The sequence below is a fragment of the Crocodylus porosus genome, unplaced genomic scaffold (genome assembly GCF_001723895.1).
Source record: "Crocodylus porosus isolate Cpor-Errol unplaced genomic scaffold, CroPor_comp1, whole genome shotgun sequence".
In the NCBI taxonomy this organism is placed as follows: domain Eukaryota; kingdom Metazoa; phylum Chordata; order Crocodylia; family Crocodylidae; genus Crocodylus; species Crocodylus porosus.
In genome coordinates, this window is record NW_017728905.1 from 667953 (window position 1) to 690701 (window position 22749).

The window sequence follows — 22749 nt, forward strand, 5'->3', positions numbered from 1 at the left end:
TATATTTATTAAAATATATTCATTATATATATATATATATATATAAAAATAACATATAACTGTCCAAAAATAACTACTGTACATACAAAAAACCAAAAATTATAATAATAATAAAATGCTTTTAAAAAAATAAAGACAACCCTTGTGTGTCCTAAAATAAAAAGTGCAACCGGACCTTTTCTGTCTTGTTTATTTCACTTTGCAAACTGAATACTGTTATTTGGAAAGAACTGTTGAAGAACAGCTGGTCATTCTCTGCCCCAGCCCTGTGGCTGGACCCAGAGTTAAAGCTATTCTGTAAACATTTGATTTTTCTCCCCTCGGCAATTTTGCACCCCTCTTTCCTGGCGCTCTCCTCTGTCCCTTCTCTCCCCCCACCCCCCCCGAAACGCCCATTTTGTCCAACCCCCCAACCATCTCTCCCTCCAGCTTCCTACCCAGCGAGAAATAGCATCTCTTTCCCCCTCCCCCCGCGTCCCCAGTCTGATCCGTTAAATAAAAAGGTTGATTTAAACAGTTAAAAGTTTTTAAAAAGCTGTGTTGTAGGGGTTGGGGGGGGCGCCCTCCGCTCCGGCTCTGGACGGACAGCTACGAGAAGATGTGGATGGCTTGGGTGGCCGGGGTGTGGCAGGCGGGACACTCCGGCTCGGCCTTGCCGCAGATGCGGATGGCACACTCCATACAGAAGAGGTTGTGGCCGCAGGGCACCAAGGCGGCAATGACCTCGCTCTCAAAGCACACCATGCACTCCCGGGAGCTCTTGCGGGGCCCGTCGGAGCTGCTGGAATCCGTGGGGGAGCCCGAGGTGGCCGAGATGCTGCCCGGCAGGGACGAGGAGGAGGAGTAGCCCGTACTGTTGGAGAAGGACGAGAGCGAGCCTTGAGTGGGCAGCCAGGACAAGGTGCTGACCGGGTCGCTCTGGATGCGGCGTGCTAAGGGGTGGTCCAGGGCGACGCTGCTCTCGGGGAGGGTCGGAGAGTGCCGGGGGGTGGCCGTCCCACTGATGCTGCTGTTGCGTCGCTGGGAGCCGTTGACGGAGGAGCAACTGCTGAAGGCCTGCAGCGGGTTGGAGCGCTCAAAAGGAGACCAGATGGTGGTCGGCGTGGTGAGGTCGAGGGCCAGGAAGTCGAAGCCAAAGTCACACTCCTCTGAGCCGAGCGGCGCCGGGGGGTCGCCGAAGGTGAAGCCGCTGCTGGTGCTGTAGGGGCTGGTGGGGCTGGTGTCCGCCACCCGCCCGCTGTAGTAGGACTCAGTGGAGGCGCTGCCCAGGGAGCTGAGGCTGTCGTTGCGCAGGCCGGCCGAGGGCCTGCGGGCCGGGTTGGGTGCTTTGGCCCACAGACTGGCCGTGTTGCCCAGCAGGTCGAGGCAGACGTCGGTGCCGTTGGAGTGGAAGTCGTTGTCGGCGTTGACATCGATGAAGGATCCTGTCCTCATGGTGATGTGGGCTTCGATCTCCTCCCGGGCCCGGTCCACGTTTTCAGGCATCCCCGTTACCTCGAAGACAGGCTCTTTGTCTCGGCTGGGCGTGACGATGTATGTGTGCGTCTGCTGCTGGATCCGCTTGATGGTGGCCCCTTTGGGCCCCACCACCAGGCCTACCACACGGTAGGGGACCCGCACCTGAATGGTGGTCTGTCCCGGCAGGTTGGGAGGGCCCTGCATGGCTCCCGTCAAGCCGTTGACCTTGTTGCGTGTCGCCCGGATCATGGAGAAATGCTCAGCTGCTGAAAGGATCTCCCTCTTGGCCATCTCCACGTCCTCCTTCCTCCCGGTGACAATAAAGACGGGCTCCTCTCCTCTGACTGGCGTTTTGATGTAGGTGTTGGTTTTGGCACGCAGAGCTTTGATCTTGCAACCTGCATCACAAAGAGAAGACAAAAGCAACACATGGTAAGTGCCACATTAAAGGTGGGGACCAGTTGCACCCCGCTTCTCACTTGGTTGGGCCAGGAGAGCGGTGGGGGGAGAGGAACAGGAAATCAGCAGGCCTCAAGTGTGTGGAGAAGCCATCGTTCCAAGTGACCGCACACGCAGCCCTTGGAGACACCTGCAGCTTTGCAGCGAGCAGCTCACAGATGAATTCTGGTGCGCTGGAGGAGCTAGTTCACAATCAGGGCAGACCCAGGGGGGTGCATTGGTGCAACTCTCCCCTCCTTTGATTCCTGCTCTACCCAAAGTTTAAACCAAACTGCCTGGCAGGGGCAGCACCCTCCATCAGACAGCAGTTCACTTCATGGCTCATTACAATCTGCAATTATTTTGAGCAGAGGGCCGCTTACTGAGTTCTGGCAAGCCATCAAGGGCCGCATGACAAGCAACCAGGGGCAGATAAATATTAATTTTTTAAATTTTCTAGGGGCCCCGCAGACTGGATTGAATGGCCCGGCAGGCCGCGTTTTGCCCACCCCTGTGCTAGCTGCTCTTGGTCATGGAGCCCTTTGGACTGTTTCACAGCCTTTTGGACTGTTTTAACTCAGGTCTAGAAATAACTCTCAGTGAAGCAATGGGTCCACTATCAAAATGCTCAGGAAGGTTTGTTTTATAAACCTGACATCTAATTTTAATGAGTATAGGACTAAAGAAAAAACATCTTTTGAGTACTTTTGCCTAGCTGGTTGCATTTTTAATCCAAAATACAGCAAGTTACATATAGCAAATTAGTGCACGTTCCAATAAAGGTGTATTTAAGTTTGTTTGAATTTTAAACTGAATACTATAGCCCTAGGCCCCTAGCATAGCTTCTATTATCCAAAAGCTCGCTTAAAAATTGTTTTTCAACTATTTAAGTTGGTCTAATAAAAGATATCAGATCTTTTAAATAAAAAAATAAAACAAACCTTGTCTGCTTAGTATAACTTAGTATATCAGATCTTTTAAATAAAAAAAATAAAACAAACAAAAGACCTTGTCTGCTTAGTATAGCTTCTGGTTTCTTTTTTTACCAGGAGAAAAATGATTTGCATTGTATGTGAAGATGCATGACACCATCTGCACCCCCCTTTTCAAAATCTTAGATCCACCTATGTTCACAATACACAGGCCTACCAGGGTTTGCTAGGCTCTTCACCATCCTCTTCTCTACGGCAGGGATCAGAAGCAGGGAGCAGGGTCTCATTAAACCGACACAGCACAGAGGTAACATCTACCCCCAGTGCTCATTGCTAAAAACCCTCACCACAAGCAGCAGGTGAGCAAACAAAGAAGAGGGAGCAGGAAGGAGCTTGGGCCACGCAGACATGGGTGCGACTGCTCTGGTTGGTAGCCAAAGCGTACAAAGAGGGTGCCTTCCATGGAGATGGATGGGAAAGGTCTGGCTGCGCACGCAGCGGAGTCACTGATCTCGGTGGCAGTTTGAGGAGCGAACAAGCTCTTTCTGGAGCCAGAGATACTGTTGCTGCTGCTGAGCCAGAAGCAAACCCAGAGTGGGAGCAGCCTCCACGCCCGTGACACAGAGCTGCAATGTCCTCAACTGCAATGACTTCCTGCCTGTGGGGCAGGGGGCTGGACTCGATGATCCTCCAGGGTCCCTTCCAGCCCAAATGTCTATGTCTATGCAGGGCGCCCCAGCAAGGAGAGCCCAGGGGTTTCTGGTTGTTTTGGCAGCGACACTCAGCCCCCAGCCCACGATGGCTTTTAATTTTATTCCATATCCCACTTTGAGGAGCATATTTGGGGGGAAGGTGAGAGGGGGGTTGTTCCTGGTTTGGTTTTTTTTCCCAAAACCGCTTGCCTCATTACCATAACAATGCAGCACCTGCCCTCGCTGTCTCTGTTTGGCATCCTGCTGGACTGTGCAAACATTAACTAGTGCTGTGGCTTTTGCTGGTACCTGGACGGCATTTGCAAGTTCACCCGGGGTGTGGAAGGAGCTGTGGCTTGTTGCTTAACACTGACTGCTCTTGTGGGCCGCTGGTACATGCGACAGGGGTTTAGTTCCCCTAAAATGAAATGGTGGGGTTTTAATTGATTTCAATTTAGGGGCTCCCATCACTGTTACAGCAAGGGGCCTGATCCAAAAAAAAAGCATGTGTCACTAACCCTTTTCTTTTTTTTGGACTTGGCTTTTACTCCCAGGTCTGCTGCTCATTTGTGGTGCGATGCCAGGCCCATCACTAATTTACCTTCTGTGCCTTGGTTTCCTCTCTCTCACTGTCCATTTCGGCTTTGTGCATGGAGATTTTCAGGCCTGAGGCCATTCCTCACTACAAGTCTGTACAGCACCTGGCACCAGAGCCCTGCTTACACTGGGGCCTCTGGGTGCTAGTGCGGAGATGCTTGTATTGCAAGGCTGATCAAGCCCTGCCCATGGGCTGCATTTGCCATCTCTGCCTCAATTATTGCATCCACTCCCCACCACTCAAATTTGGCAGCAAACAGCAAGGGAGTTTTCCTGGGAGCTGCCGCGAGAGGAGACCGAGAGCTCGGCAGTGGCACAGCCTCGAGGAGCCAATTCTGCAGACCGGAAACTCTGGGTGTCCAAGTTGTGGGGCTGGTGGCAAAGCTGTGCTTGCTTTTGGAGCGACTGCTTGACAGGGTTGGTGCTATAGCTGTGGCCCAGCTCACTTCAAGCGGGCCTGGTACAGCTAATTAAGGGGCAGCGCCAGGCAGGCCCAGATCAGGCAATCTGTTAAAAGGCAGCCCCTTGCAAACTGCGAGAGCGGCGAGTGAGCTCACTGCAGGAGGGAGCAGGAGAGCGAACTAGGCTTCCACCACTTCTTTGCTTCGTTTGCTACAGCCGAGGCGTCACCCAGGGAGCACAGGAGGCATAACTAGAGACTGGATCAGCAGCTCTTGACTTGTGTGGGACGTGCTGTACTCGTTAGTCCCAGAGGGTCAGGACCACTTCATTTGCACCAACTGTGAACCGGTGCCCGTCTTGGAAGAATCAACTGAAGGGCTACAGGTAAAATGCTGCCAGGGAAAAGGAAGGCTTCCTGAATAGGAGTCACAAGAGGCTGGCACTGGAGCGCCCAAGGGGAAAGAAGAGAAGTGACAACATGCGACTACTAGAAGGAGGGTGCCCCAAATTCGAGGGGAACAGACTGAAGTCAGCAACCATGTTCAAGCACCCTGCACAGCTGGGGAAAAGGCAGAGGCAAAGAAATCAGCTGACAAGACCCAGAGGACCCAGCAGTCTCAAGAGGAAGAAGAAAAACGTCAGGGAGGGAGGCTCCAGGACCACTGCACCGAGAAGGGGACAGAAGCGCCAATTTGTCATCCAGGTTAGGAGGCGTGCTGTTTGCCTGCAGCCTGTATTCATGATATCACAGAAGGGGTGCCAGAGTTTATCCAGCGCTTAGACCGCTACCCTCCCCAGCTTGTCCATGTAGGCATGAATGATACAGCCAGGAATGACACTATGAGGATTTTGGCAGGAGGATTAAGGGCTTGAAGTGCAAGTGTTGTTTTCACCGATCCTCCCAGTCGAAGGTAAGGCCCCTAACAGGGACCATCATATCATGCAAGAAAACGTGTAGCTGAGATGGCAGCGTAGATGTGAAGGCTTCGACAATCGGCAGATGTTCTGGGGAGGTGCACTGCTACAAAGAGACAGGATCCATCAACCCAGACCTCGAAAGGGTATCTTTGGGTGCCATTTGGCCAACCTTGTAGGAAGGCTTTAAACTAGGTTTCATGGAGAATGGGAAGCCAAACCCTCCCCGTGGGAACAAACAATCGAAAGGTAAAAAGGACGAGAAGAAGCAACTCAACTGTGGGAAAAGGCCAGAAAGGGACACAGGGAAGCAACACGCGATGCAAAGGTGAAACAAGTAAGTTGGGATGCAAAATATGTCCGATACATGGATACATATACAAAAAGCATGGGGTACAAACAAGAGCCTGAGAAAAGAACTGTGAATTTACTGGTATCTCAGGAACTTGGTGGAACAGCTCTTATGACTGCTGCTGTTGCCTTGCATGTCAACAAATACAGACTTGATCCCTGGTTCAGGAGGAAGATGGTAAATTAGAATGCATTTGGGGGAAGATACAGTGCCAATATAACAGTGGAGATTTATTACAGACCACCAAGCCAGGAAGAAGAGGTGGAAGAGGCACCTCAAGGAAGTGACAAAATTATCTAAAAGGTCATGAGATGATACTGATGGGACACTTCAATTTTATAGACATCTGCTGGAAGAAGAAGACATTCAAACATAAAAATGTGGAGGATGCTACCTTATGTGGAAGATACACCTCAGGAATCATCTATTTTGGATCCTGTAGTCACCAATAGGGAAGAGCTGATAGAGAACATGAAGGTGGTAAGCAACTGGGAGGTAGCAATCACACTATAAGAGAATTTATGATCCTGAAACTAGGAAGGCATGAGACGTCAGTAGAAATAAGATGCTGGATTTCACAAAGGTGGCTTTCAACCAACTCAAGGAGATAGTAGGCATGGTGCCATGGGAGGCACTGAAGGATAAAAGGTGCCCAGGACAGCTGGACGCTTCTAAAAGGCATGGTATTGGAAGCCCACCAAGAAACAACAGTGCCAATGCAATGGGAGCACAAGAAGAACGGCAAAAGATCGATGTGGCTGCACAAGGAGTTTCTAGAATGCCTCAAATGCAAAGAGGAAAGCAAAAAGGCAATGGAAAGATGGGCAGGTCACAAAGGAAGCACACCAAGAAATAACAAGAACCTGCATAGATTAAAGAAAAATCAGGAAGGGAAAGTTTAAAAAAAAAACCCAAAAAACCTTCACCTAGCAAGGCAAGTCAAAGACAGCAAGAAGACATAAATACATTAGCCAGAAAAGAAAGGCCAAGGAAGCTGTAGGTCCACTGGTAAGTAGCCTTAACAGAAGGTGCAAAGAAGGCAGAGCTGCTCAGCAACTACTTTGCCCCAATCTTCCCAAAAAGATTAGGCTGCAACCAGACAGCAAGCAAGGGTTATTTGGATAAAGAAGGGGACACGTTGAGGGATGAGATAACAAAAGAAACAGTCAAGAGAGCTTTGGGTGGTCTGAATGAATTCAAGTCAGCAGGGCCCGATGAACTGCACCCCGGACTAGCGAAAGAACTAGCAGAGGTCTCAAAGCCCTGAGCTGAAGTCATGGCAAACGGGTGAGGTACCAGATGACAGACAAAGGCCAACATAGTGCCCCTCGTTAAAAAAATGCAGAAGTGAAGACCTGAGGAACTACAGACCAGTTAGCCTCACCTTGATACCTGGGAAGTTACTGGAGCCATACCATAAGGAATCGTGATCTCCATCTCCGATGAGACAGGCAGGTGGGTGGATGAAGGTAATGCTGTGGCTGTAGTGTATCTGCACTTCAGCAAGGCTTTTGACAAGTCCCACGTGACTGTCTCTTAAACAAATTGGAGAAACGTGCGTTAGACAAAGCTACTACAAAGTAGCTTTGTCTAACCCAAGTCATGGGATACTTGGTACTGGCTCAATAGCTAAAAGCAAATTATAAGTACATCCAAGTTGGACTGGCAAAAGGTTTTGAGTCGAGTCCCACAAGGGTCTGTCCTGGGCCCGGTGCTGTTCAATGTGCTCACAGATTTGGATGCTGGACTAGAAAGCTTCCTGAGCAAATCCGCGGACAACGTGAAACTGGAAAGGACTGCAAACACGCTGAAGGACAGGAGCACAGTTCAGAAGGATCCTGTCCGACTGGAAAGCTGGGCTGGAGCCAACAGGATGAAGTTCAATGCTGACACATGCCAGGTGCCGCACTTTGAGAAGAATAATCAAGAACACAAATACAAAATGGGTGACACCTGGCTTGGGTGGCAGCATTTTAGAAAAGGATCTAGGAGCCTTGGTGCATCCCAGAGTCAACTAATCTGCAGCTGTGATGTGGCTGCATCAAAAGCGAATGCAGTTCTGGGCTGCATCATGGGCGCATTAGGTACAAGAGACAAGAGATGACGGTTCTTGTTTGCTCATAGCTGTTTAGGCCTCATCCAGAATAGTATGTACAGTTTGGGGCTCCACACTTCAAAAGGACATGGAGAGGGTCCAAAGACAGGTGACAGAGATGATAAAGGGCTTGGAAGGCCAGTCATAGGAGGACTTGTCGAAGGAAATAAATGCCATTTCTGTAAGCTGAACATGCCAAACAGGGGACACACCAGCAATCTTCAAATATCTGAAGGGCCACCATACAGAGGGAGAACACCTTTTCTCCCCAGATGTAGAGAGCAGAACAAGGACCAATGGCTTGAAGTTGCAGCAAAACAGGTTTCAAGTAGATCAGTTTTTTCTCTGTCAGTACAGCAAGGCAGTGGGCTAGACGGCCTAGGGAAGCTGGGAAATCTCCATCACTGGAGGTGGTCAAGATGAGGTTGGATAAGCACTGGTCAGGAATGATCTAGGCGTAGCTACGCCTGCACTCTGTTACGGGTATTTCCTATGCTTCTGGGCTTTGGTTGCCACATGGGGTGAGGAAGGAATTTATTTCCTCCCCAGTTGCTACGCAGCAGGGATTATTATTATTTTTTTTTGTCTTCCTTAGAAGCACTGGGTGTGGGCTAGTCAAGGCTGGGGATTTTGACTGGGGTGTGCCAATGCCCCTGCTGGGACTAAAACCCAGAGGATCCTGGCCTAAGCTCAAGGGCCTTGCCCCTCCACTCGGGGCTAGAACAATGGCCATATTTAGGATCAAGAAGGAAATGTACCCCGTGGTTAGATTGGTATGGACTGTGGGAGTTTTTGCCTTCTGTTTCCTTGGATCTCAGGAACGTATTTGAACAACCCTTGCAGCAGTAGGGCTCGTCCCTCTGTTTTACCTGTGGCAGGTCAGGGTGCTGTGCTTCGTGCTTGTATGACAGGGTTGCCTGTGTAGTTAGGTGACAGGTTAGACAAGGATGTGCCTGGGATGGCTTGCATAGAGATGATCCTACCTTAGGCAGGGGGCTGGACTAGATGACCTCTACAGGTCTTCTCCAGCCCGACTTTATTATGATTTTATGAATTTTTTTGCATTATGGCTCAAGAAGCGATGCATTTCACCTCCAGAGCTCAGACTTGCTTCCTGCCCTTCCTTCCCAGCAGGCAAGGTGGAGCAAATCAACCTCTGCCCCCTCCCGCCGGCAGAACCCAGAATCCAGAACATGCTTTGTTTTGTACGGCAGCAATACCAAGGGGCTCCAGGCCAGGCCCAGCACCCTTCTGGCAGGGAGCAGAGGACACACAGAATGGGAAAAGAAAAATGCCCTCTGCTCTGGGACAAATACCTGGCGTTCCCAAGGGATAACAATACAAGTGACACTGGCACCAGGACCCCTGGCCAGAGCTCCTTACTCTTCTATAGCAGGGTTGGCAAACTGCAGCCAGAGGGCAAGATCCAGCCCGCAGCTTTGGCAGCGGAGGGGCTTCAGCTGAGGGTACTCCCTGTGCTCCCGCAGAGACCAGCAGCAGCAGTGGCCAAGTCCTCGCGCCCACCTCCAACTTCAGGTGGGCAATTCCAGCCCACATCTGGAAAAAGTTGACAGCCCGTTCTATAGCACTAGCCTAGGTCCCATTAGTCTCTTGTGTCTTAAATCATTTAGTGTGTTTAATCCCCACCCCCCCCCCAAGGCAAGACAATGCCATTATCCCCATTGCACAAGTGGGGACTGAAGTGCAGGGAGGCCAAATAACTTGGCCAAGGTTACATAGGGAGCCTGTAAATTCCCGGTGATGCCTGAACCACAGGGTGAGGTTCAAGGCTCAGTTTTGTATTAATAAAACCAGAGCAGTCTCGACCTGCAGGGGAAAAAAAAAAAAAGGCTTCTGTCACCACATCCCAGCACAGATGTAATCGCAGAGGCTGTATCAGGTCTTCACTATTTTGAGATGATATAGTGCACCGTTACTAGGGCATTAAGTATCATGAATAATTAACACAAAAAAATTGTCAAACTACGTGAGCCTGCATGTTTCGATGCCACATCCTTGCTTTCCAATCGCAGTTATACACCCACTTGCAAACCCCAGCCCATCCTCAGGGGGAGGCGGGGGGAAGTTCTCCTGCTCGTTCGCAAGCAAGGCTCAGGTCTGCCAAATGTGCTTCCTTGCAATGAAAGAGCCACAGAGAGCAATGGGTTAGGTTTGAATGTGGGGAACTGAGGTATGACTACAGCCTGTGCACACTGGTTGTCTGGAGCTGGGAAAGGGGGCTGGGTAGGGACAGCTGTCCATGGAAGGAGCAGGGGACAACACCTATACGGTGTTAGCGAGCCCTCGATGACTCCCTGGCTGCAGACTGCAGAGATCACCCATGGAACTGGGGTGGCAGCGTCACCCACAGTCTTCCCAGGAGGGTCCTGGCTGGCAGGGATTTTCCCCAGCAGGCACCCACCGTAGGCCCGGACATCTCACAAAGCTTTCACTGGAGTGCAATCACCCCAGTCTGGTTACACCAGGCAACTCCTGCGGTGAAGACAGAGGCCGAGCCGGCACCGAGCTGGGGACGGCCTTGGTTTTGCTGGCACTGAGCTGGGGATGGCGTTAACCTCCTTGGGGCTGGAGCGGCATGGCCGTGCCAGGGAAGGGCACTGGAGGACTGTGTCAGGAAAGCTGCTTTTCAGGACACACAAGGCTCCAAGCCCCGACTCCTCCCCAGAGCGAGGGAGTTTGCGGGGCCTCCCCGGGGCATTTGGAAGCCACTTCAGAGAAGCGAAAATAGTTCCATCCAGCTCCCCTGGCTGTGATGGGAATCCACAAGGTAACGACTGGATAGGCACAACCCTGGGAAGGGCCCCAGTGTTTTGCCTGCATTACAAACACCCCGGGGCTTGCATTACTCCTTGTGTTGCGAGAGGCTGGGCAGAAGGTCGAGGGAGTTGTACATGGGAGTGGTGAGACAAAACCCTGCTGACGTATTTCTCAAGCCCCTGGCTCAGGCTAGCATCTCCCCAAGCCTGGGCTGGGACTGAGCAGACGCCATGGCTATGGGGTCAGCAGTCCCAACCTGCCGTTCCAGTGCTACAGCAAATACAGAAATAAACCCCCAAAGCATTTCACTCTTGGCTGGCCGTGTGCTAAATGTGGGGTAATGCAGTGCTACCAAGATGCATGCACCCAACCAAACACTACAACTCCATCGCTTGCCTGCTGCAGGTGAAGCCACGATGGGTGGCAGACCCCAAATTACAGGAGGGAGTTAATGCCGGCTTCAGCACAAGTCCAGGATTAGATGCAGCTGACTGCCTGCGAGTTATGGCTGTGCCAGGCTCTTTGCTTCCAGCCTCCACCTCCCCTGCACTTGGGAGGATCTGGTATGCCAGCAGCTTTGCACAGCATAGGGCTGGGGCTTCTTGGCAAGCGCAAGTTCTCCCACCCACCCAGATGTGAACTTGGGAGAGGTAAGGGGAGCGAGAGGGACTAATAAGCGCACACAGCTGGATCTGGAAGCTGCAAAGCCAATGACCCTCCCCACTGTTTCGTGAGGGAGTGAATATTTGCAAAGGCTAAATATTATGAGGGTTGTCCTGGAGCCATTTGGAGATCTCTCATCCGCTCCACATGCCAGCGGCGCTCAGCTGGGATGCCCCTGCAGCACTCTCCCCCCCCGCCCCCCCCGTACATTCTTGGGCTCAAGCCATCGGACGAACCTGAGTTCACCCCTCTCCAACACAGCAGACTCCAATTCTGGCAGCCCCTGGATGCAAGGCACTGTGAAACCCAGCTGTTTAAACCACTGGGAATATGCTACCAGGGGCGGGGAAGGGCTCGGGAGGCATGTCAAAGGAAAAGGGTGGCCTGACATTGTCCTAATTTAGAGCTGGAGGCAGTGGGGGAGCAGGAATTGGTCCCTGCAGTAGCCAGCTGGAAAAGTATACTTATGAGCCAGGACACTGCAGTGGGATTAGTCTGTAGAGACCCAGGCGTTGAGGCAGAGGAGGTTACGTTTCCAGCTCTGATCGGTGTCTGAGACAGCGAGGGGCTCCCAGAGCCCGAGGCCCCCCCAGCTGCTGCATGCGTGCTCCCCTGCCACCTGCGGTTGCCCGCCTGTACCCACAACTCGAGCCAGCACGAGGCAGCCGGGGCTCGGGTGCTGGGAGGATTGACCCCAAGACTCCTAGTTCCCTTAGCTCAACGCTCTCGCAGCACTTGGCACCCGGGTGGGCTTGCGCCCCAACTGGTGGAGGGGGACAGAGAGATGGAGACTTTACCTATGGTCATACAGACGGCAATAAGAGATGGGGATGTGGGTGGCTTGGCTTCCTGCCCCGGGCAAGACCTCAGCGCCTGCACACGAGGACTGCGAAGCTCTGAATCAGCACCAAGTATCCCATGGCTTGGAGTGGGGGGAGGCTTCCCTCCCTGGCGCTTCTGCTGATATCGCTGCACCCGGTAAACCACTAGACCCTAGGTGGCAAGAAAGGCTGGGGAGGAAAGCTTGCCCAGCACCGGTGAGGAAAGGTGGCTTTCTACCTGTCCTGTCTGGCAGGTGGGGAAGGACTCCACAAGTACCCAGCCGCCTGCTTGGTTGGCAGGAGGCAACCATCAGCTCTGCTCAGACACTTCTCGGGGCACTGACATGCAAACGAACCCACCGCATGTCAAGATGGCTGCAGCCCCAGAACAGGAGCTGCTCTTCAGTGCATTTTTCTCAAGGAGACAGATGCATCTCCGCTCCCAGCCCGACATCACGCCAGTCACGCTGGGACCGTATCAAAGGAAGTTTCCTCTCTGCCTTCCAGCCTCATTACACGCCAGGGTTCCCCCTGACGTGTTTTCATCGACTCTGCGTCCCTCGGGGAACGGAGGCAATTCAGACAGTTCGCCAGGAACCGGAATGAGATGCGGGAGCCAAAACGCCACACAAAGAGCCATTAAGCTTGTGGGACTCCATCTCCCCGGAAGCGGGAGCATGTCCAGTTCAAAAAGGAGCACACGGCGTCAGCACAAGCAGTTCAGACGGAGCTTCACCCAGCAAAATTAACCATTTCTCGGCCCACCTGGGTGCAAAACCGATGTCAGGGCAGACTCGCTCCGGCTCTTGAGGCACTGAAGCTCCCTTAGGTTATGCCAGCGATGCCTCGACCACAGGAGTGGGATCCTCACCTTGCACCTCTGGGCTCCTGGGGCCAGAAACATCAGCAACATGCAGCGGGAGGGGAAAAGCCCCCCTCGTTGAGCTGGTTTGTGCCATTTGGGAGGTTCTTGCAGGGGGAATCCCAGCACCCAGTGTTAACTGGCCGGCTGTGCAGGCGGTCCGGCCGCCCAGGGCCTGCCAGAGCCGAAGGAAGGCACGAGAGCTCAGTCGCTCAGAGGACTGGGTCCTAGGACATCAGTCAGCAACGTTTGCTTTCCAAGCTTTCTGCTGCCTTTGTGCCCGTGGCTCAGCTCAGAGAATGTTCTTGTGCCCGTCTGGGCTCCCGAGCGGCGGGGGACTAGGTTTTAATGTGCGCCGTCCTTCTCAAGCAGTAAGGGCCACTTGAAAACTGTCCAACAGCCCGACTCCCCGGGAGGTTTTATAAAGAAAGCCCTTTGGTTTTATAGGGAAAGCTGCAGGCAATTGCCCCTCACTCGGAGGAGACACAGCTGATGCTGAGGCTTCACGTGCGCCCCTCCACACCTTGCCTTGTCATTTCCACCTGCAAAGGGTGTGGGAAATGGGCCACCCTTCCCACCTGGCCACACTCGCACTCATGCTGCAAAAGGGAAAGCAGCACAGAATGAGGCTTTCCATCAGGCTGGGTTTAAAAGCCAGCACCGAGTGTGGTAGCCGTGCAAGTCCCACGGTGTCCACCTTGCACTGCCCTGTGGATCCCTCTCTCCCCCGGTGCCACCTTGCACACACATTTGAAAATGCTTCTCGCCGTTCTCAGGATCTTAAAAGCAGCCAGAGGCTTCAAGCAGCTCAGGGAAGACAACGTCACTGCAAAGTCCAACATAGCCAAGGCTGGTATGAGAGCTGCTGGGCTCGCATGCATGCTCCCCATGCCACCAGTAAGGCACTGGCAACTTCAATACCTAGCTTGGGTATTGAAGGCTGTGCTTCATTCTGGCTGTAACAATACCAATCTTTACTCTTTTACTGCCAGTCTCTGGCACACAAGATGCAGTGTAAGAGCTCAACAGCGCGAGGAAACCGATGCTACTGCTGGAGTTTGCTCAAGGGCACAACAGTGGAGAGAGTTTTTAAATCTGCTCCAAAACCAAAGCCAAGCTCCATTCATAGGGGCTAAGCCTGAAACCTTGCAAAGAAAAGGTCCCGTGCTCCAGGCAGCAGGAAACTGGCCTCTTCCAAGCAGAAGCGGCATGGGCAGTGCACCTGCCCTCTGGCTTCTAGGCTCTGTGCAGTTTGCCCCGTAGGATACAGCATGACTCTGGCAGAGGGAATGAACACAAAGCAACCCACAAGAGGCAACTCTGTGCAATTTGGCTGTCCATGGGCCAATCCTACCCCTGCAAAGGGGTACCTGCTCCCCAGGCTCATGGTCAAGATGGGCAACTCAACAGGAGTGAGAAGAAAGGACCCCTGCTAGGGCAGCAAATGAAGAGGGGTTTGCAGGGTATTCCTATCTGTCCTTGACATTTGTGAAGTTATGATTATCAAGATCAGCTAGTCTGGCCTCTCATCATGTGGGCCACAGCAGGACATCCATCTGACTTGCCCAAAGTGATGCAAGTGGTACGTGGCAGGGCAGGAACTGGGTCAGCAGCAACAGGAGATGGGCATGAGCAGCTGCTGCAAGGAATATGGGAGCACTGTGTCACCCCTGCACTTGCAGGTGTGAGGGAGGTCCCCTCTGCACAAGGACAGTCACAAGGGGGTGAGAAGAGCTTCCTCCAGACACTTGGTGCCAAGGGGCAAGGCACCTTGAAAGTAAGAACCACTGTACAGTGCCAAGCAATGCCTTTCTGTCCCTCCGGGAAGGAGACAGGGACGTTTCTGTGCTGCAGATGGAAGAAACTGAAAGGAAGGGGAAGCAATTTGGCCAAGATCAAAGGGTGTCTGAGCTGGGAACAACCAAGCCATTTCAATTCAAGACTACACACTTAAGCCTGGCAAGGGAGATAATTGCTGCCAAAGTGCAAGAGAAGGCCGGGCACTACTGGGATCTGTCAGGAGCAGGAATGACCCACCTGGGACAGAGTCACCGCTGCTACAGCAACACAGCCATTAACATGCTTCTGCTCATGATCTGTAGGTGTCTGTCTTTGCTCCTCCAAGAGGACAGTCTATAGGAGACAACCGACTCCCGAGTTACCGCTGGTGCCCTAGGGCTCCCGTGACTCTGCAGGCAATAAGCCCCTGATATCAGTCAGAGAAAAAGAAGTACAGAGAAGCACCGGTACAATATTTGTGAACACACCAGGTCTTGGCCTCCAATGGGACCTACGTCCATGCTGAGGTGCTCTACTGAAAAGCAAAGAAACGGCCAAGTGGATGGGCCAAAGGCAGCTGCCACAATGCTACGGGGCAGCTGGGATGTTTTCTCCTCTAAGCACCAGGCAGCAGGGGCCGAGCAGCTGGAACATGCACCCACCTGGAGCTTGGCACGTGGACTTCGGCAACGCCCACAGACATTCATATGCTGCACTGCAAATTCACCACAGTGCGTCCCGCTGTGCCAAGAGCAACAGTGCAGGATGCGGCTCGCTGGCCTCGCATCCATCCACGTGCTGAGGCACCCCCACTTGGCACCCGAGGAAACCATGCCTGGTGCAGGGCCTGTTATGCTCCTCGCCAGCTGGGATGACCCCATCCGTACTGGAGAAGGGTCTTAGCCCTCCATGGGGGAACAGGGCAGCAAGTATGCCAGGGGAGGAAAGGCCGCAGAGCACTGTCAGGACCTGCCGTGCAGGAGGGGCCTGGAGCAGGGGAGAGGGGCACAGACTTGGCTACCAGTGGAAAAACCTTGGTATGTTTAAAGCAGGCAAGCTCCTGCTTAAACCAAGGCTTCTCACCCAGGCCCCAGAAGAGCCATGCCCCGGGGTATTCTGTTTCTGTAGCTGGCCCGCCCCTTGCAGGAAAATCAGCAGCACCCAGGAGGGCCCCTGAGCTCTGACCGCTGCAGGGTACATCTCTTCTGGGGATTTACGAGGTGCTTGGCCCCAATTCAGGCCAGCAGGTGAGTGGGTGCTGAACGGCGCCCAGAGGCTCCAGTCCCACGGGGCTCAGCACACGCAGTCCCAAGCGGGAGGCCTCCCTCAGCCCAGAGGGATCGAGGGAGGCAGAGACCTGTGCACAAAGCTCAAGCATCCACGCCCAGCTCCACACCCATATCCGCACATAACTCTAGGAGTATCAGGCTGGCTTATGTGGGACATTTCTCTGAAAACCCTGGAAACCCTCCTCCTAAGCCCTGACCACCTGCTAGCACCCGGACATTACCTGCCTTGCTTCCCCCTGCCAGGCAGGCAGGCTCCCTTTCATCCCCGTAGTGCCATTGGGGCCAACTGGCTGCATCCCAACAGGGGTGTGTCCCCTCGTGACACCATGAGATAGCTACGTGCTCATCCCATCTCACCCCAAAAGGAGGCCAATGCACTTTACAGCTGACCTACACAACAACGCGTAGGCACCACATAAGCAACTCGTGAACTCCCCCCACTTCCGGGGCAGGAATCGCATAGCTTTGCTGTAAACTGTTAGGAGCTTAGGACAGGAAGTGAAGAAGAATATATGCAGAGGAAGCTGGAGAAGGAGAAGACAGGCACTAGAGTGGTGGCTAGGACCCCAGGTTCACACCGCTGCAAAGTGCCCCAAGAGATGGGACAGCGCAGGGGGCTCCCTCAGTGCAGACAGCATGATGCGATGGGAATATCAAGGGCAAGATGTGAACATTTGACAAGTCCTGCTCCCGTCTGAGCTGCTCCCGAGGGTAGTGAGGAACCGGGGGACAGTCGATGCCTCATTTCCAAGGGCCCCTGGGATAAAAAACATTCCCCTTTCAGTGCTCCAAGCCAGTCGCACATGGAGGTGGGTGCAGGGTGGCTCTAAACCCCGGAGCCCCTTTGCACTAGCAGCGCAGAGCCATGTTTCCACCCTAGCTCATTGTTCTTGGCTCAGACCTGTCCCTGTCCCCTCAACCTGGGAGGAGAGGGCAGGAGAGCAAGGTCACTGGCTAGCCTAACCCTAACCCTCTGCACTGCTTCCCTTACTTCTGGCGACAGAAGGAACCTGCTGTCACCCCACAACCACAAGGAAGACCAGGACTACTGCACCCCTCCATCGCTATCGCAGGGGTTTGGTCATGTGTCACTGGTGCAAGCACATGCAGCCACTCCACAAATGCAAACCAGGGCTAGCACAGAGGAGGGAAGGGTATCAGGACAGGACAGGCCTCCTCCCCTGGGCTCCAAATTGCTAGCCACCAAGCTCCCAAAGCAACAGGCTTCCAAGCGCTTAGGCCAGGAAGCCAAGGGGGGAGAAGACCATCCCACCCAGCGCATGGCGCCTTTGCACTTGGGTATCCCTGCTCCTTGCGTTCAGTCTGACCAAGGCACTGTACACAATGTTACCCTCCCTTCACTCAACGTTACATGGCACCAGGCTCCCCCATGGCTCTAGGGCTTGCACAGAGCGTGGCAACGTGTTCCTGCAGTCAGCGCCCCTGAAGACCAAGGCCAGAGCAGGCTGCAACGGTCCCATCTCGAGCTGTACGTGTAGGTCTAGGAGGCTCATCTCAGGATCCCATAAATCACACTGGGAGAGTCCTTGGGAACGCAGTGCCGCCTTGGCACAGGGGTGGCCAGTACTTCTCATCCTGCCAGCAGGACCAGGAAAGCTCCTGGACTGGTATGTCATCTTCAGGGCTAGCGCAGGAGGCAAAGCCCCTCTCTCCCCCAGCTTCACCATCCTGTGCAACAAAGCTCCCAACATCTTCTGCACAACAGTATTGCCAGGCGGTGCTGGCACGAGAAGGGGGGAAGGTAATGCACACCACTTTTGTCACTTCACAGAACCTCCGCCATACCACTTGGCATTTCTTTCCCTTCCAAAGTGCTTTGCAAAGCAGCAGTTCATTCACCTTCCTCTCAGCCCTCCACTGGGAGCGGCAGGGATGGTATGGACCTCTGTGGCTTCACTGGACAGTGGGGAAACTGAGGCAGGGGGGCCTAAGGCCCCAGAGGAAGAAGTATGAAGAAGAGGCAAAATTAGCAGCTGGAAGCTACAGAGATTAGATCAACCCGTGTAACAGAGCTTGGGAGTTTTGGCCCCAGTTGCTCGTACCAACAGACACACGCAGCTGGGAAGGGAAGTCCAGATGCAACTAAAGGGAAATGGTTGAGTGCTCCTTTGGTTTGCCACAGCAGAGCTGGGGTAGAGACTAGAGGCAGGCTCAGGGCTTGGCAAGCAGAGACAAGTAAAGCAGAAGCAGGCCCAGGTGAGAGCAATGTCCTGTTGGTGCAGAGTCCACAGGCACCTGCACCGACTTCAGAGTGGAGAGAAGGCCTCTCAGCTCGCTCACAAAGCGCAAGCTCCCGATGCAGGGTCAGAGCTGCTGGTTTCACCTCTCTTGCCAAGTCCCAGCTCTCCATATAAACTGCAGCTCTCCAGGGAGATAAGAGCTGTCCCTGATAGCAGGCAGCGAAACCAAGTCATGGAGCGAGGCAGTGACTTCACCACGTCACTGCGTGACCTTGGGCTCAGAGCTGAGAACAAGCCCCAGGAGCCCCCCCCTGCTCCAGCTTGTGGTAGCCCTCCCCGCCTCGCCAGGGGAGGTGGCTGTCACAAGTCTGTCTTTGCCAGATGCTCTGACAAAGCCAGGACACGAGGGAAGCAACCTTGATGTGGTGCCGGCAGCGACGAACCCAGCGCGACTGCAATCTCCATTGATTCCTTGGCTCAGACACTCCCCTCCGTGCCGATCCCATTATTAATACTACTACACTTCTGCAGCTCAGAAATCAGACCACATTGCTGCAATTAATGCCCATGGCGATGCACTGAGCAGCCCCTCCCACAGCGAGATTCATGAATGGGCTTGCATGCAAAGGCATGACAGCAGAATCCCTCTGGGCCCAGCTGCCTGGTGGTAACAGCATGGGCCATTTAAAGCATTAAGGAGTCAGATGGGAGGGGAAGGAAATAGCCCACGATCCCCACTCCCTGCCAGCCTCCCAGACACAAAGCCATTTTATACTATTACCAGGCACCCTCCAGCCCACTGCTGTGCTAGGATGAGGCGATGTGGGGGACTGGAGGGGGAGACGGAGGGGGAGCGTTTCGCTCAGTGCTTCATTATCCTCTATGCCGAGCTGAATGGAGCTGGTTGTAGTTAGAAAATGAACACGCTGGCTCTACATAGCAGAGGCCAGCCTCGCAGGGTCACCGCTAGCTCCGGGGAACAACTGGGTTAACAGACAAGGAAAAAGAGAGGGGGAAAATCATAGCCAGCAGCATATGTCATGCATCAGCCCTGACAGCAAAGGCTCCTGTCACTGTCTGCCGGGGAAGCTGGGATCCCGCGCGCTGGCACGTGCAGTCTATTCAGTGCTTCAGCCTGCTGAGTAACCAGGCACCGGGCAAGCCGTGGGGCGGGGTCTGCGCTCCAGCAAGCTCCCCCATGTGCTGGCTGCTGTTTGTACGCATGGGAAGGTGCAGGCCTTGCTCCAAGACACTTGCGTGGAAAGCCCTGCCAAACTTCCTCGGTCCTGACCTGCAGCCTACCCCCACATGCTCAGGCCGGGGCAGTCTCTGAACACAACCGCCCCGCTCCTCTGGACTGCATGACCACTGCCAGAAATGGCCACCGGTTGCTCCAGCCAGCAGACTTCGTCCCACATGCTGCATTCAACCCGAGATCTCCCAAGGTGCATTCATCCTCACTCAGTTTCCCAAATCACAGCTTGTTTCCTTGTTACAACTGTCTCAGGGACCAAGGTGGCCATGGGTGTACGCCATGGGACTGTTCAGGGAACTGTAACGGAGAAATCATTATAGGACACAGAGGCGTGGCTTAGTGGGAGAACTGGGAGACAAGACATCCCCGATTCTCTCTCTTGCCCAAAACGATTCCTTCTGGCCTCAGGCAAGTCACGGGTTTCATCCCCCACACCCACAGCCTGGCCTGAAGACATGCCCGAGAGCAGCAAGTCAGGAGAGCCGGGTTCCAGTCGTGATTGCCCTCAGTGTATATTGTGAATAAAGATAAACCAGTTCCCCATTTTACAGACAGGGAAACTGAGGCAGAGAAAGGTGCTTTTCTTTAGTTAACCAACATCTTAGCTCAAGTCATTTAGCCCAGGTTTGGTGCTCATGTAGGTCAGCACTGGCTTTCCGCTACCTTCTCTGACCGGGGAAGTCCAATTAATTGGAATGAGAGGTCACCTATCGGGACGTCCCATTAAAGCAGATTCTGCTGTAAAACACAAGGCCGTGACAACAATTAGCATTCACCTGTCTGACCGTGGAGTCTTGGAGTTCCTGGCATCTGGATTTTAAAGTAAAGTAGTTTCACAGCAGGCGCACAGGGGTCTTAGGACAATGCTATTTTGTCGAAACTCAAGTCAGTCACTGCTGGTGCAGCCCATGGGGGACGCCAAGACGGCCAAAGATAAATGTGGAAGGGGACCCTGAACCAAAACGCCCAATCCAAGAACAACCCAGGGAGCCAGAAACGTTTGCTCTCACCCCTGGGCCACAGTGCAGTGCGGATGTGTGCAGGTCTGAGATCCAGGCAGACAGGCATGTGAAGATCCATTTTTGCAGCTAAGCTGAGCTGGATGCAAAACCTGGAGGAAGCAAAAGTGGCAGCATGTCACATTTGCACTTTGCCTGTTCCGGGTCTGACACAGCTTGGCCTCGAGTGGCGGTTGGAACCAGTGGTGGTAGGCTCGGCCGGCCCTAGCGTGCCCTCGTCTCCCGAGGCCTGAAGGGCTTTTCTGACAGCTGAGCGCAGCTAGAGCACAAAGATGCTCCGGTCAGACCCCACGCCCTCCATCCGGGACGGCACAGAGATGCGTGGAGGGAGAGTCCCTCGAGAACCAAACCTGCCACGACTCTCAGCCTCTCCTGGGCCAACAGAGCTGGCACAAAGGGGCCACAGCGCACCAGGCCCAGACTGCACGGAAGAGCCAAAGTGCCGGCGAGACGGCGAATGCAGCACGATGAAAAAAGCCACTCTCTGCTGGAGGGCTGGGGCGGGAGGAGAACCACATGCCAGTTCTGGCCCAAGTTTGTAGCTGCTTCCAGGCTCTGCATCCGCTGTCCCAGAGCCCTTTTCCCCCGTGGCATGCCACTCTGAAGTCACATTGAGTGCTAATGCCCTTGGGCAGCTTATTTGCTTAAACTCTGGCAGCTGGTGGGGTTTTAATGTTTAACAGGTCTCCAGGCATCATCTCCCTGAACCAGACACTGGGGGCAGGGGGTGCTGGCTGGCACTTCAGCCCTTGATGAAGTTAAACTTATGTGCTTATGAGGCTTTAGGACTGGGGCTTCTGTGCAGCAGCGACACCCAGACAGACGGTGGATCTGGGCGAGGGGAAGAAAGGGTGGGGCACTGCTCGACAATCCCGCTGCATCCTAAGAGACCGAAGAAACGGATCGGATCTCTGAATCGCCCCCCCACCCCCACCTCCTGATTCCCTCGAGCGGGTGGATCAGAGATGAGACTGCTATTCCCCGTGGTCTCGGACAAGCGGCGGAGAGAGATCAGAGCCAGCCCCCAGTTAACCAGCTATCGCCCTGCCAGCGATCGCGCCCACCTTTCGCTGCTCCGAGCCCACGGCGCGGCTTCCAGTGGCGGAGGGGGAAGCACAGAAAGTTGAGGCCGAGCAGTCGGTGCAAACTGGGATTGTGCGTGCGCCTGCAAATGGACTGGAGCGTCGGAGCAGGCCAATGGGAAGCGGGGAGTATGATGTCATCATGCTAATCACAGCATGGCTCTAGCTAACAAAGAGAACAATGGGGCTGCCACACTACCCCACTTCCAAGCAGGAAAAATGCACGCGGACCCCCACGACCCCCAGCGATTGCACGGAAACCATCGGCGCAAGTCGCAGCCCTCCCCAGGGCCGAGCGGGAGCGCGGTCCGGGCTGAAAAGTGAGGGTGGAAAGACCAAAAGCACTGGAGGTCAGCCTTCAAAAGAAGCAGAACCAGAGACCTCTACCCCGCTCCCCCCCAGGCGTGCGGCGGGGCATTTCTGCAGGCGGCACGGGGCTTCCTGCGAGGCAGGACTGAAAGACGACCGGGTCTTTCCTAATCTCTAGGAACAAAGCTCGCTCCAGGCGCCTGCCGGGGACACGCTGCCCAAGTGCCAAGGCGTGCCCTTGCGTCCTTTTGTGACAGATTCTCGCAGCCCGGGATGTCCACCTCCCTCCTGGAGACATTTTAAATCAGTGTACAGAAGTGATCTGTCCCGTTTCCATCCGCCAAGCTTGAGCTAGCTAGAAAGGCACATGACGGTCACCAGGGGAGACATCCCTATAGCAAACTAAATAAATACCCGGGAGGCTGGTCCTGCACGGCAGGGCCCACCACAGACTTTCGGGAAGTAGCAGCCGCCCCTCGGGCACCGGGGAAGACGGCTGGTTCATCAAGTCCCGTTAGAAGAAGGGGAAAGAGTCGCCCCCCCAGCAGGAAAGAAACCAAGAGCTGGAACTGACCCGAACAGAAACCTCCGCTCCTCGGCCGCAAAGCGAGGCCCGCGGGCGGGGGAGGGCGAGGCGGCGGGGCCGCGGCGGGGACGTTACCTTGCCGCCCCACGATCTCGGCGACGTGCTCGGAGCTGGGCACGGGGACGCACTCCGTCATGTTCACGCTCTTCTTCCGGCTGCCCAGGAGGCTCATGGGCTCGGCCAGCAGCGGGTGCGGGTGCGGGTGCGGCAGCGGGAAGGTGCCA

At 54.2% G+C, this 22749-nt stretch overlaps 1 protein-coding gene across 1 annotated transcript; it reads right to left on the bottom strand.

Annotated features, from left to right (window-relative positions):
* Positions 1 to 63: 63 nt before the first annotated feature.
* MEX3D (mex-3 RNA binding family member D) lies at positions 64 to 22743 on the bottom strand. Its single transcript, XM_019557015.1, has 2 exons — positions 22601 to 22743; positions 64 to 1856 (listed from the first exon to the last, which is right to left on the bottom strand). The coding sequence occupies exons 1-2, from the start codon at positions 22695 to 22697 to the stop codon at positions 589 to 591; spliced, it is 1365 nt and encodes a 454-aa protein (XP_019412560.1). The 5' UTR covers positions 22698 to 22743; the 3' UTR covers positions 64 to 588.
* Between the last annotated feature and the right edge of the window lie 6 nt (positions 22744 to 22749).